General features: G+C 29.2%; 1 protein-coding gene across 1 annotated transcript; it reads left to right on the plus strand.

Moving 5' to 3' along the window:
* The first annotated feature begins 8,636 nt into the window (after nt 1–8,636).
* On the plus strand, nt 8,637–9,240 carry LOC137834354 (calcium-binding protein PBP1). Its single transcript, XM_068642413.2, has one exon. The coding sequence runs from the start codon at nt 8,785–8,787 to the stop codon at nt 9,136–9,138; it is 354 nt and encodes a 117-aa protein (XP_068498514.1). The 5' UTR covers nt 8,637–8,784; the 3' UTR covers nt 9,139–9,240.
* The last annotated feature ends 4,560 nt before the right edge of the window (nt 9,241–13,800 follow it).

Here is a 13,800-nt window from a genome sequence, read left to right on the forward strand (position 1 = left end):
GGATACAAAGGAGTCTCTGCATCTTTTGACATACTTCCATATCCATGCGCTTTTGCAAAACACTCAGCTCCCACATCACGAATAATGTCCTCCAATCGATCATCATCTCCATCATCGTGTACTGCTTCATCCATGGTAGAACCCACATATTCTTCAGTTACGGAAACACGTGGTAAATTTAATAATTCACCATGCCATGTCCAAGTTGTATAAGATCGAAGAAACCCATCACATAGCAGGTGTTCCCTCATGATATTCACATCCAGTATCCTTCCATTCAAACAATTAACGCACGGACACCTGATATTTGCTCCATCATGACCACTAATAATCGCGTTACGTTGCGCAAATTGTATAAATTCCTCTACTCCCCTTTCGTACTCATCACTTATACGAACATCATTAATCCAACCTCGATCCATTATATATTCTGGAATAGTTAGGATTTTCTAATAATTAGTATTCTATCTCACACATTTGCCGAGGGTCGAACACCCCCGGACTCAATCCAAACACGATAATTCTATTCTAAAAGTAACAATAACTAACATAACATAAAACTTTTATTAAAATGTAATTAACAACTAACTAAATATATAATATAAATTTAAGAAAATACAAATTATATAATACAAATTTATATATAATAATATATAAATTAGTTGTTTCCGTAACTAATTTATTAAATTATATATAAATTATAATAAACAAAAATTCAAAATACACACAAATATATAAATTATTAGTTATTAGTTATAAATTCCAAGTTGTATTAGTTATTAATTAAATATATATTATAATACAGAAAAATATAAATTCAAAATATTAAATACAAAACCAACCTTTCCGTCGTGAACAAGCTTGATGGTGATCGGAGTGGCAGAGGCACAAGACAAAGGCGAAGGCGACGGCGGAAGCTGTGGCAGTGGCGGAGTAGGAAAACCAGCGAACACCAATGGAACAGTAACCTAAATGCCACAAACGAAGTTAGGAAACGAAAATGCCAATGTCAACGAAGTGAATAATGAATGATGCGAAAACGAAAAAGAAAACGAATGAATGAAACTGAAACTTACAAAATGGAGAGAGAAAAAACTGAAACTGAGCGCAAGAACGTTGAAACGAAGAGCGGAGAAGAGGAAAGTGAAAGTCTGAAACTAGTGGCGCGCTTCAAATTTTTAGGGTAAAATTGATTTACAAATGCGGTTGTAGAGTAAAACCGCATTTGTAAATCAATTCCAATGATTTACAAATGCGGTCTTTAATATGACCACATTTGTAAATCAATATGTAATGATTTACAAATGCGGTCATAGTAAAGACCGCATTTGTAAATCATTACACATTGATTTACAAATGCGGTTTTACTCTACAATCGCATTTGTAAATCAATTTAATTTCAAAAATGCCACCGCGTTTTTTACAAATGCGTTTAAGCGCAAAGCCGCACTAAATAAAGGGTCGTTGTTTTTATATTTTGTACTAGTGACTTGATTTATTTTTAGCATGATTTCTTATCTCAATATTTATTTTAGAAGTTGTTTCATTCAACTACAATTCAGTGTAAGAGAACGATGACACAATTGTAACAATGTCCTCTACTCCTTATATTCTTGTAAACGATATTTTGTCATAATTATCTTATATCTCTACATTCTCTCTATATATAAAAACTTGTTATACAGAATACTTAACAAAGTACATGTTTTGATTGAGACACTCTTTATATATATAACCTTTTGTTGTGATACAATTATTTTCTTTCATTTTTTGTTAGATTAAGGAGTTAGTGAATCAAAGTTGATGGAAAATATGTTACTTTATGAACTCTTGTCCAGTTTAGACTCAATTATATTTGGATAGTTTCAGAATCTATTTATAGAAATGTTTATTGAGTTTTAAATACAACATAATTTCTTATTAGATTGTTCTAACGTGAAATGAGAAATGTCAAAGGTCCCAAACAAAGTGTAATATGGAATTTGCAAATGTAGTTTGAGAGCCTCTTCCTGTAAACCAGAAACGATTCTGCAATTTGACAGTTCAAGATTCACCTGTAATTTCTATTACTACTATGAAAAACATTGTCGACTATGGTAATGTTCTTTGTAGAATCGAGAATAGGTGAAATTTTTGCCTAAGTTAACTGATTCAACCAGTTAAAATATTTAAGTTAAATGCTTTTAACCAGTTTTTGGTTTATGCTTGTCTACATAAGAATACCTTATTACCAAAAAAAATCCTTCAAAATCTTCATTTTTAGTTTAAACAGTAACGGGCCGTTTTTCTTTCATTAATGGGCCTTTGCAAACCATAATTTCAAGTTTATGGGCCTTTACTGTACTACCTGAAATTAGGGAGTTTCTTCCTGCACCCCTACGGAATAGGGGTTCCTTAAACAAAAATGTTTCCAGAATAGAGGTTCTGTAAGTAAAGGGTATTTCTGAATTAGAAAATCTAGAAGACAAAAAAATCATTCCAAAATATCCTTTCCAAAACACATTTCTTTTATTTCCAGATTGATAAATACGAAATTAATAAAATATATAACAGTCAAAAATATTCCAAAAAAAACAATTTGGAAGTCGTTTTTAAAAGAGGTAAACTAATCTTCTACAAAAATATGGGGTGTAGAAAGAAATTTATTAGGGTACAAAGAAGAAACAACCCTAAAATTATCATAAAGGAAATTCTCCCTTCTCCATATCAATTCAAAAATTTACTATTCAAAATGAAAAATATATCCTTATGAAATAAGGAAAATAACCTTAAATAAAAAAAAGTTGTTGATACAAAATTACTTCCAGAATTTTTTTCTAGAAATATTCGATTTGGATTTTCAAAACATATTTTTAAATTCCAAAAATTCTTTTTTTTTTATTCTGGATTTTTTTTTCAAAATGTATATTTTAACTTTGAATTATATTTATTAAATTTTAAATTTTCAAATTCAGAATAATTTTAGAAATTTAAAAAAAATGATATGATGTGGGAAGAAGTTGCCTTATCATAAAAGATAGAAAGCAATCCCCACTATAAAAAAAAAGCCATTTATTAATTAATAAAACTGTTTCTTTTACATAATGATGAAAAAATGACAAGTATTGGAATTACCAGTGACCTTTGTTTGTTGGAAATCAAATTATCAGGTAGATATTATGTACATATAGTAACAACAAACATTTGTGTGTCAAAATTACATACATAAGTATTCAAGTAAATGTGATATATTTTGCTTAGCGCAAGTATATATATTCAAAATTTTAATTTTTTTAAACAATAATTTCTACGAAAGTTAATTTAACCTCAAACCTTTATTTCATGAATTTATTTAAAATAAAAAACAAAACTAAATGAGAAAAAATATTATTATTTTTCTAGTTAAAATTAACTGTTGGAGCTGATGAATAAAATAAGATTGAATATGTTTATTGTCTTTATAATTTCACATGAATTTTTTTTTAAACTTTAAACATTTTAAATATTTATAATAAAAAAATAATTAGAATAAATTTTTTTCATTTATTTTTATTTATGTGTCAAATAGAACTAACATATTAAAATATTTCAATGCTGACTTATCGGAAATATAAATGTTATAGTATTATAATAAATATTTGAAGAGTCTATTTATTTACTTAAAAGAAACTAGTAAAGACTTAATTTAAAAAATTATAAGTTTTTTTACTATAAATACTAGAGATAAAAAATTTATATTAAAAATAAAAATCAATTTTGAATTATGATAAAGAAAGAAAAAACATATTTAAACGATAAATTAACTTTATACCTATATTTGGTGTTAAAAGATATGATAGTATTCAAAACTTTTCTACAATTTTTTTTTTACAAATCATATTAGTTTATATGAAAGTATTGACTTTTCTCATTATTAAAATCTAAGATTGAAAGATAATAAGAAATTAGTAATGGCGATACCATATTCATGTATAACAACAAACATGTATTACAATAATTAGATAGGGATATATGGTTCATTATTAAGTACTTTTTCAATCTATAATGAAAGTAACATTAACAATTATCTTGTGACATGATTTTCTTTATGACAGACACAATGAAAAATATGATTCCTCATTTTATGTTTAATTTATTTAAAGCAAAGGAATAAAAAACTGTTTTAGTTTTGATTTTGATTTATATCTGATGTTATTTTCTATATTTCATCGCATAATTTATTACACTTTTTATTTTCTCACTCTTCTTCTTTGTCTCGTCCCACTTCATCAAAATATTCACAAAGCAGTTATTTAAATACAATACTAAATCTAAGTCCAACCAAATAAATCTTTTTATTATCTGGTTTGCTAATTTTTTTTATTTTATTAACATAACGCAATATATAATTACTGAGTTTATATGACTTATGTTAAATTTATTTTTAATGGATTGGATAACAAAAGTCATTGGCCTTTCTATATACTAATTTTTTTGTTATTTAATAAAGTTTCAATATAATATTTTATAAATGAATATCCAATCCATCCATAAAAATAAGATATTTTAAAAAATAAAAGTAAAATATAATTCATAAATTATATAAATAGTTCAACTCAATAATATCTAAATTAAATAAATAAAATTTTATTAAATTGAGTAAACAATTTTATAATTGAGATTGAGTCAAAGAGGCGTTTAAGGTTGACATTAAGATAAAAAAAAATGTCTTAGTTGAGGTTAATATTTTGGTTAAGAACAATGTCTAAATAAAAATAATTTGATCAAGATTAAGCTCTATGTATCAAGATAACTAAAGATATCATGATTTGAGTGAGATCTTAAAATAATGATTTTTCTATTAAAGATAAGATTAAAAAAAAAAAAACATAACTGAAACCAAATCAATGAATTATTTAATAAATTCTAACTAAAGATTTCATAGCTAAAATTAAGTTGATGATGTCCTAACTAAACCTGAACCAATACTAATAAAATTCAAAAGATTTAATTCTGAAAAATATAATTAAATTCATTTTAATCAATAAGATATTAATAAAAGGATTTCATGACTTTTGAAAAAAAATAGTGCATAAATTCCATAGTCGGGAGTTGAACCCAGAATTCATCATTGAATTTTTTCAAGTGTGCTACTGTGGACAATATGATGACAAAGTACAACTAATAGATAAATAACTTATCAATTAAAAGTAAGCAAATAAAATTAATTTAATTTATTATTTATTTTAAATAAATATATGAAATGAATTTAGTTTATAGATGAACTAATAAATGAGTTGTATAAGTAATATATATAGTTATGCAAAATAGTTACATATTGAATCTAATAACTTATATTGAATCTAATAACTTATACAGATGGGTTAGAGAATAAGGTTTCCCTATATACAAGGAAGATTGACCTTGTGTTAATAATTTAACTATATTAGCCTTTTAAAAATAGTGGTAGAGATTATTTTTAAAATAAAAATTTTCAAAAATAGTGATAAATTCTTTTAAAAATAAATTTTTTTTATGTCAGTATCATTATGCAACTTGATATCTCAATCAAAGAACAACAATTCCATCACATAAAAAAATATTATTAAAAAAAATAATATATATATATATCAATATTTTCATCGTTATTTAACCATAATAATGATTTTTTTTTTACGTTTTTAGCCTTATTTGCTAGTTAGAGAGATGGACACACTCCAAAAAGTAAGAGGAATACCTGACACGTGATGCTTTTATTGGAAACTCTGAAAACTCTTTTTTTTTTCATTGAATGATCTGAGATCTGAAAAGGCCTTTATGGATGTCCAGGACAAACTAGATTGGAATAAAGTGGCCCAGTCCCAAGATATGCAATATACTAAATTGGACTTCCATACAATTGTAAAAAATAAAATAAGATGTACTAAAAAAACTAACTTAAAAAAGTATTTATAGCATTTTAAATAATACTTTAAATAATCTAAATGTGTTTTATTATAATTGCTTGACATGTTTAAATATTATGACTTTAAAACAAACTCTAAATTTGAAGTGTAGCTATTTATGTGAACGAGATTAGGAGTTCTTGCAATGGCCGGTGGTAGAAGCAACACAACCTTTAATGAAACATAAAATGTTGGTACCTCTAGTTTTATAAGGAAGGTGGTAGGTACTAAAAACAAGACATGTAATCCGTGCCGCTGAATTTCAATTCCATAAATTTCAACCATCAGTGGTTATGGTCACATGAATTTGATAATGTTCACATGAAGTTGATGAGAAACCTCCACTACTCTATGTGTTGATAATTCTGACCAACACCTATTGCTGTTATTTACGTGTGGTTGACAACAATAAAAATCTCCATAGTCAACAGCAAAAAACAGTGTTCAGTCTAGGTTGTTGGTCAATCACGAACCATTCACTCCACACGGTCTTAGATTAATTAATCAAATAGCATTGTGCTGCCAACACACGTTCACACTACTACCCTTTTGGGTTCTATTGTTTCCATTTCTGAACATGAATAGCATTATTCCTCTTTTTTCAACAAAATATTCTTTTACAAAGAAAATATATTATATACTAAGATGTTTTCAAATTTTTTTGCGCATGGTGGCTGAGAATAAATCATTTTTAACATGCCTTATTTTTTTCTATTAAAAGTTATTCTAAACACGTTGTCGCCATGGTGATAGAACTCCTAAAAAAATTCGGTGCACCGTCACGTCTTTCACTTCAAAATCACAATTGACCAAAACGAGTGATTTTCATATTAAACTCAAACATTTTATCGATAATACTAAAAAAAAAATGACTGAGTAAAAAAAATCAAAGTATTGATAAATGAACAATTTTAACGTAAAATTCAAAATGGTTTACCTTTTTTTGTCTTCTAATAAACCTCTTTTCTTATGCGACAATTAAGCATCAGTTTCCGTGTACGAAACGACGATATCATACATTTTGTGCTATGTTGTTACCTTAAAATTACTTTAAGTAGTATTTTGAATATTTTTCAATCAATTTCCATAATTTGATAATAACTCCTATCTTTTTACACCACTCTCGTTTGCCCATGGAAATAATTTCAAAATTAGGGAAAATATATTGCAGAAATAGGTTAGAACAAAAATGATGACTTCCAAGGAACATGTATTTAAGTTTTTTTTTCTTCTACAAAAATTTTAAGTTTTTTCCCTTTTATTATTTTCTTTAACACGATGCTATCAATCTTCTTAAGTTGAACTATCTGAAGTGTTTACACAGGAAATGGTTGAATAATGGACCTACAACTCCATCTGTAATTGATGAGTTGAGTATGGTTTGAGCAAATTAATTTTTCTTTTACTTTTTTACATTTATCTGTGAACGATTGATTCTTGATTTTGTATGAAAAAAAAAATACATACTTTAATAATTCTTTCGTCTTAAATTGACGATGAAAAAAGCTTGTACCATTTAATTACTATTATATGATAACTTAACAGTATAATTAGTTTTTCTTTCATCATTAATTAAACTTTATATAACAGCTATAAGTTCTGTGTACATCACTATACGGAGAAAAGGTGGCGTATTTTCATGGAAACTTGTCTCTATTTTCTGTTTACTTTTATTTTATTGATATACATGAAAAATGTGTCTAGAAAAAGAAAACACTTGATGAAAATAAGTACACCGACAGTTAACATAAATTATGAGGTATAGATTTTAATAATATTAGATATATTTCTATTATATAATCAGTTAAAATTTATATTTTAATTATAATAATAATTTCGCATAATTAAGGAAATATATTGAAATAATAAATAAATAAATAAAATTATTAATAATAAAATTTCTCTCATTGATTACTCATTTTTATACCTTTTCATCAATTTTAAACAATTATTACTTTTATTTATTATACCTTTCTTTCTTTTCCCTTCCCACCCTCTTATTTGTATCATCTAATCCAAATACCAAAGTACATTGTTATAAGTATTCTGGTTGAGCTCAACTTTTCTGGAACACCTGAGATCGCATTCATAATCTTTTGTGACTCAGAAATATTTTAATTAATTATCCAACCTCTATCAACATAACAAAGCTTAAATACAATATTATAAACAGTATTATTTTCTACTAAAATTTTAAAATGAAGTAAATTTTAATTTAGTTTTCAATTATACAAAAGAGCACCGCATTTAAGTTTTGTTAAAAAAATCCACTAACAATTTGCACGTTTGACCTGATGTCTTGGTGCCCCTTTGACAACAAAATCCACGGTCCCATTTCTTCAAAAGTCAACCATGATGAAAATGGTTAAAAAAAAAACCAGTCATAAAACCTTTTAACTGTTTAAAGCGTTTAACTTATTTAAAAAAAAATGAAATTCTCTTTGATAATTTTTCGAGAGAATTTAGTTAATAATATTATTCCTTTCCAAAAAAAATCCCAAAACCTACCATATATGTACTTAATTTAAGAAAAATAGGGTGTTGAATAAGGTTTTATTATGCAGCGTGGAAGTGTAGGCGTTGGGGAAACTTAGTCAAATGTGATTTGAGAAAGCATGGAATGAAATTGACAGAAAAGCCCCTGACAAAGTTCTCGGAAGCAGGGAAGCACTTGCGGCTTGTTCCGCAGCAGAATCAAAGGCATTGAGATAATAATTCCCTGTTTCTTAACTGTCATGGAACCAGGCTTCACCAACTTTCTAACCTCTTTCCTTCAACACACCTAAAATGCATCTATATAAACACCCCAATACTCATCCATCATCACCTACAACACATTCACATTCTCAAATCTACACCCTTTATTTTGTTTGACCTTGTGATGGCTAGGATCGGCAAGGGAGTGGAATTCGAAGACTTGTTGCCGGTGATCGCCGGTAAACTGGGGGGTGAGGGTCTGATTGATGAGCTCTGCAAGGGGTTTCAGGTGCTGATGGACAAGGAGAAGGGGGTGATCACGTTGGAGAGTTTGAGGAGGAACTCTGCTGCGATGGGTCTGCAGGATTTTAAAGAGGATGAGCTTGCGAGCATGATGAGAGAAGGAGATCTGGACGGTGATGGTGCACTCTCTCAGATGGAGTTCTGCGTTTTGATGTTCAGATTGAGTCCACAGTTGATGCAGGACTCTTGGTTTTGGCTCCAAGAGGCTCTGCTGCACCACAACGATTCCCTTTGAACTCATTTCCATTTTCACATTTCAAATCTGATTGTAGAGATACACACTCACTCAATAATCTATTATTACTACCTCTTATTTCATATAATATTTCTTGAATCATACTCCTCTCTGTTTAATCTAACACCATTTGCAGTGATTTTTTGTGTATTTAACATATGATTATGAGTTATTTTCTGTTATTGCTTTTTTTTCTCTAAACAAACCCTAAACAGTAATGAATAAGCACTTGATTAGGGAGAGTTAAAGATCAATTACACTTATCTCACAATTAGTAAGAAAACCATACCTTGAATAATGTTCTATTCTAGATTGGTTGCTGCCAGATTTATACCCAAACATTTTTCATCATTTGCAAGAGCCCTCTCTGATTTTCTTAATTAAATTTTTAGCTGGGGAAGGTTTCTTTTGGAGTTTTTTGCTGTCGTTTACCTCAATGAATATTTGGTGCACTTGCTTTCAATGGCGAAATTATTTTTCAGTTTTTTTCTTGCTAAGGAAAGAAATGAAGATTCTTATATATATATATATATATATATATATATATATATATATATATTTTGTTTCGTTTAAGTTCAATCCTAAATTTTCTACTCATTCCAAAGAACAATCGCACCATTCATTATGATTAAAAGTAGGAAGCCATTTTATCTTTTCGGCTAAAGAGTGTGTTCTTATAAAAGAAAATCTAATCTACATTTGAACTTTTCTCATTTGAACTCTTTTTGTAGTTTTAGTTTTCGTGATTTAATTTTTAAAATTTTTTAAAGTATGTTTCTTGTGTTAAACTTCGTGATTTTTTTTTATTTAATGCGTATTTAACTACAAATATATTTTGTTTGCATTTAATCCTTTTGTTATCTCTTTGGATTTTTTTTTTTAAACTCGACAAGAAATTCACTTATAGTTATTTGAAAAATATGCGAGTTATCCCATTCATTCATTGGTGGACAAATTTAAAATAAAGTTAAGATAAATCTTGCTTAACTGCTATAGTTTTTAAATATCTTAGTACCTAAATAAAATTTAAAGAAAGATTTTGTGCAGTTAATAATAGAGAGAAATTCAAATCATCTAATAATTATAATTATAATATCATAGTTAATTAGGGGTGTCAAAGTGGGACGAACTGTAGGAACTGTCATTTGAATCGTATGGATTAACTCACAGTTCGTTGAAAAAAATGCGGGACGGGTTGTCTTTTCTAACCCATTGATTTGCTTATGTGTGTCCCGTATAACCTGCAATCCATGTGGGCTAAGTGTAGGACGGAGTGGGCTGAATTGCATAACCCGCATAACTTAAAAATCTAGAATTTTCTTTTTCACTTCTATATTTTCTTGATGCAACTTCATATTTTTAAATTATCAATTTCAAATTCTACAACATAGAATACAAATTTGTATTCTGAATTGTGTAATATGAAATATTGTACAAATTGAAACAAAAATTTTAACTTTCAAATTTTATAACTCTGGAAGTCTTTGAATTTCACATTCCATAATTTTTACTCATATCTTATTTGTGTTGTAAGAATAATATTTGCACATATATTTTCTTCTTTCAGATTCATATTCTAAAATTATCAATTCCAATCTTTAAATTTTGCATTCCAAAATTTTTACATATGTCATGATAATAATATTGAGAGAATATTTATCTAATTTATTTAAATAAAAAAATTATTTAAAATTTCTATTTAATTTTTTATTAATTTTTAAAAAAGTATTTTTTATGTGGCAACCTACGAGACAATCCTGATACAAGAGAGGCTAGTAAAATAAATTTACATATTTATATTGAACGGACCAAGTGTATGACAAGTCTCTCATGAAGGACTAACCGATTCATACTCTAAAGTTAATATAGCATGTTTCATAACAAAGATAAATTGCTGCAACGATTGAATTTATAAATATTAAACTTCGGAAGTAGTTGGCAGTGTTCCCAACAAGGTTTTTCTCATTTCTTGTCTTATTATTATTTTCATAAACAAATTTTTTTTATAATCATGTTAGAAATCTATTCGACGGAAATACAAGTAAAGGAAAACATTTATATATTTAAGAGAATTTTGCATATCATATGACAAGCCTACTCTGCTTGGGAGGTGCACTTATCAAGGTCGGATTTTGGAACTGGCGTTGCACTATGAGCCCAATTCTCATATTCATCCTAGAGTGTGGAGGTTGCAGTTGAGATTCCTGAATCCAGTTTTAGTATCTTTGTGGTGCTTCAGCCATGGTATGTGCTAGAGGCTGCAACAGCAATAGTAAGGTTGTAGGTTGGTTTTGATGTGAACAGTTGCTTACATAAGGATTTGGTGTGCTTGCTGTTGGAAACGGAAAAAATGTAGGTGCAGGTGCTGGATGGAGTCGGTGTGGAGGTGCTGGAGTCATATGTATACAATAGTGGAATAAGAGTGAAGTTTGGAGGCATAAATACAAAGCTGTCACGGTTTTTAACGTGAAATGAAATGAATGAACAAAAGGATGATGGTAAGGGATGACAGGTTGCTGTTATTATAAAGATGAAGAAAAGAATTCAGGTACGGTTATTGTCTTTTGGTCCTACCACATCTCTTTGGTGGTATTGTCATGATTGATGCACCTTTTGTGTACTAATTGCTCTCTTATTAAGGGAGTGGGTTGTTGGGTTTAGGTGTTCACTAAGTGATGTTGTTCATTATTTGTTTGGGTATTTTATGTAGGTTAAGTCAATTTTTGGTTGCTATCTCCATGTTTTATGGAGAACTATTTATATATCCTATGGAGAACTATTTATATGGTTGATGTATACGGGTTGAGTATCACACTTAATTTAATTTATTTTATTATTGATAAAAGAAAAAATATATGATTCCTCATTTATGTTTAATTTATTTAAAGCAAAGGAATAAAAAACTGTTCTAGTTTTTATTTTGATTTATATCTAATGTTATTACACTTTTTATTTTCTCTGTCTTCTTCTTTGTCTCATCCCACTCCATCAAAATATTCACAAAGCGGTTTTATTTTATTTAATTACAATACTAAATCTAAGTCCAACCAAATAAATATTTTTATTATTTGGTTAGGTAATTTTTTATTTATTTTATTTTATTAACATAACGCAATATATAATACTGAGTTTATATGACTTATGTTAAAAAAAATTTAATGGACTGGATAACAAAAATCAGTAGCCTTTCTATATACTAAATCTTTTATTATTTAATAAAGTTTCAATATAATATTTTATAAATGAATATCCAATCCATCCATAAAAATAAGATATTTTTAAAAATAAAAGTAAAATATAATTCATAAATTATATAAATAGTTCAACTCAATAATATCTAAATTTTTATTAAATTGAGTAAACAATGCTATAATTGAGATTGAGTCAAAGAGGCGTTTAAGGTTGACATTAAGAAAAAAAAAATGTCTTAGTTGAGGTTAATATTTTGGTTAAGAACAATTTCTAAATAAAAATAATTTGATCAAGATTAAGCCCAATGTGTCAAGATAACTAAAGATTTGAAAAAATATGGTGCATAAGTTCCGTAGCCAGGAGTCGAACCCAGTATTCATCAATGAATTTGTCCAGGTGTGCTACTGCAATAATATGATGGCAAAGTACAATTAATAAATAAATAATTCATCAATTAAAAGTAAACAAATGAATTTAATCTAATTTATTTTATTATTTTAAATAATACACACACTCTAAGTCGGTAGGCAAGACTCAACACTGGAATGCCCTCCCCTTCAAAATCGAGAACCTGCCCGAAATTTAGAAACAGAAGCATCGGTCGAAAAGGTGGACGAGATCCCAACAACCTTAGGATCAATATAGCCAAACTCTGCCCGAGAGATAGCTTGCTTGGGGGAGTCCGACCGCAGCGTTGGTCGGATCATCCCCCCTAACAACCTTTACTTGATGTGGCGCGTCAGCCACACCGACCTACATGGAATCGGTTGTAGAGGACCCAGAGGACGAGGAAGAAGAAGAAAAGACAAGGAAGAAGTATGCGCAGGAAGAGGAGAAGGGGGAGCAGAAGAAGAAGAAGTTGGTCGAGACAAGGAAGACCTCACTAACCTTAAAAGAAAAGTCGGGAATCGAGAACATAGCAGGAAGGCGAGAGAATGCTCGGATCTCAGAGCAAACAACAGAGAAGTAGCACAGTATCTTGGTACTGTTGGGACCACTATTTATAAGCCCCAAGGGCCTCGGAAGACGAAACCTCACAACAATTTAACCCGTTAGATCTCCTAGATCCAACGACTCACAACGCTTCGCGCCTGAAAAACCCCTAATTAATGCAGGTCACGCCGCGTCGCCTGAGGTCACGTCATACCTCGGGAAGCCCAACATTCACTAACCATTGGAGAACCGACCGAGGGTTAGTATTTGAAAGACTCATCGGATGTACCCATCCTCGAGCCTGGGGGGCAAGTGTACTGGTATGGACCGAGCGGTAAATGCCATAGCTCGGTCTCTTTGACCAAACTGACCGAGCCCAGCACGTCCGTGCAGGCCGACCGACACACCCAATTCATTAACGCTCAAATCAAGGTCAGTAAAGTCAAACCACCATTAAGAACTAGGTAATACGTCCCAAAGTGTGATCCATTCCACTAATCCAGCCCAATAAGGTAAGCCCATTAAAATAATATAAAT

The sequence above is a fragment of the Phaseolus vulgaris genome, chromosome 5 (assembly GCF_051622355.1).
Source record: "Phaseolus vulgaris cultivar YP4 chromosome 5, ASM5162235v1, whole genome shotgun sequence".
NCBI lineage: Eukaryota > Viridiplantae > Streptophyta > Magnoliopsida > Fabales > Fabaceae > Phaseolus > Phaseolus vulgaris.

Bases quoted from the DNA above. Each gene is read 5' to 3' on its own strand.
- LOC137834354 (XM_068642413.2), top strand. From the start codon at position 8,785: ATGGCTAGGATCGGCAAGGGAGTGGAATTCGAAGACTTGTTGCCGGTG.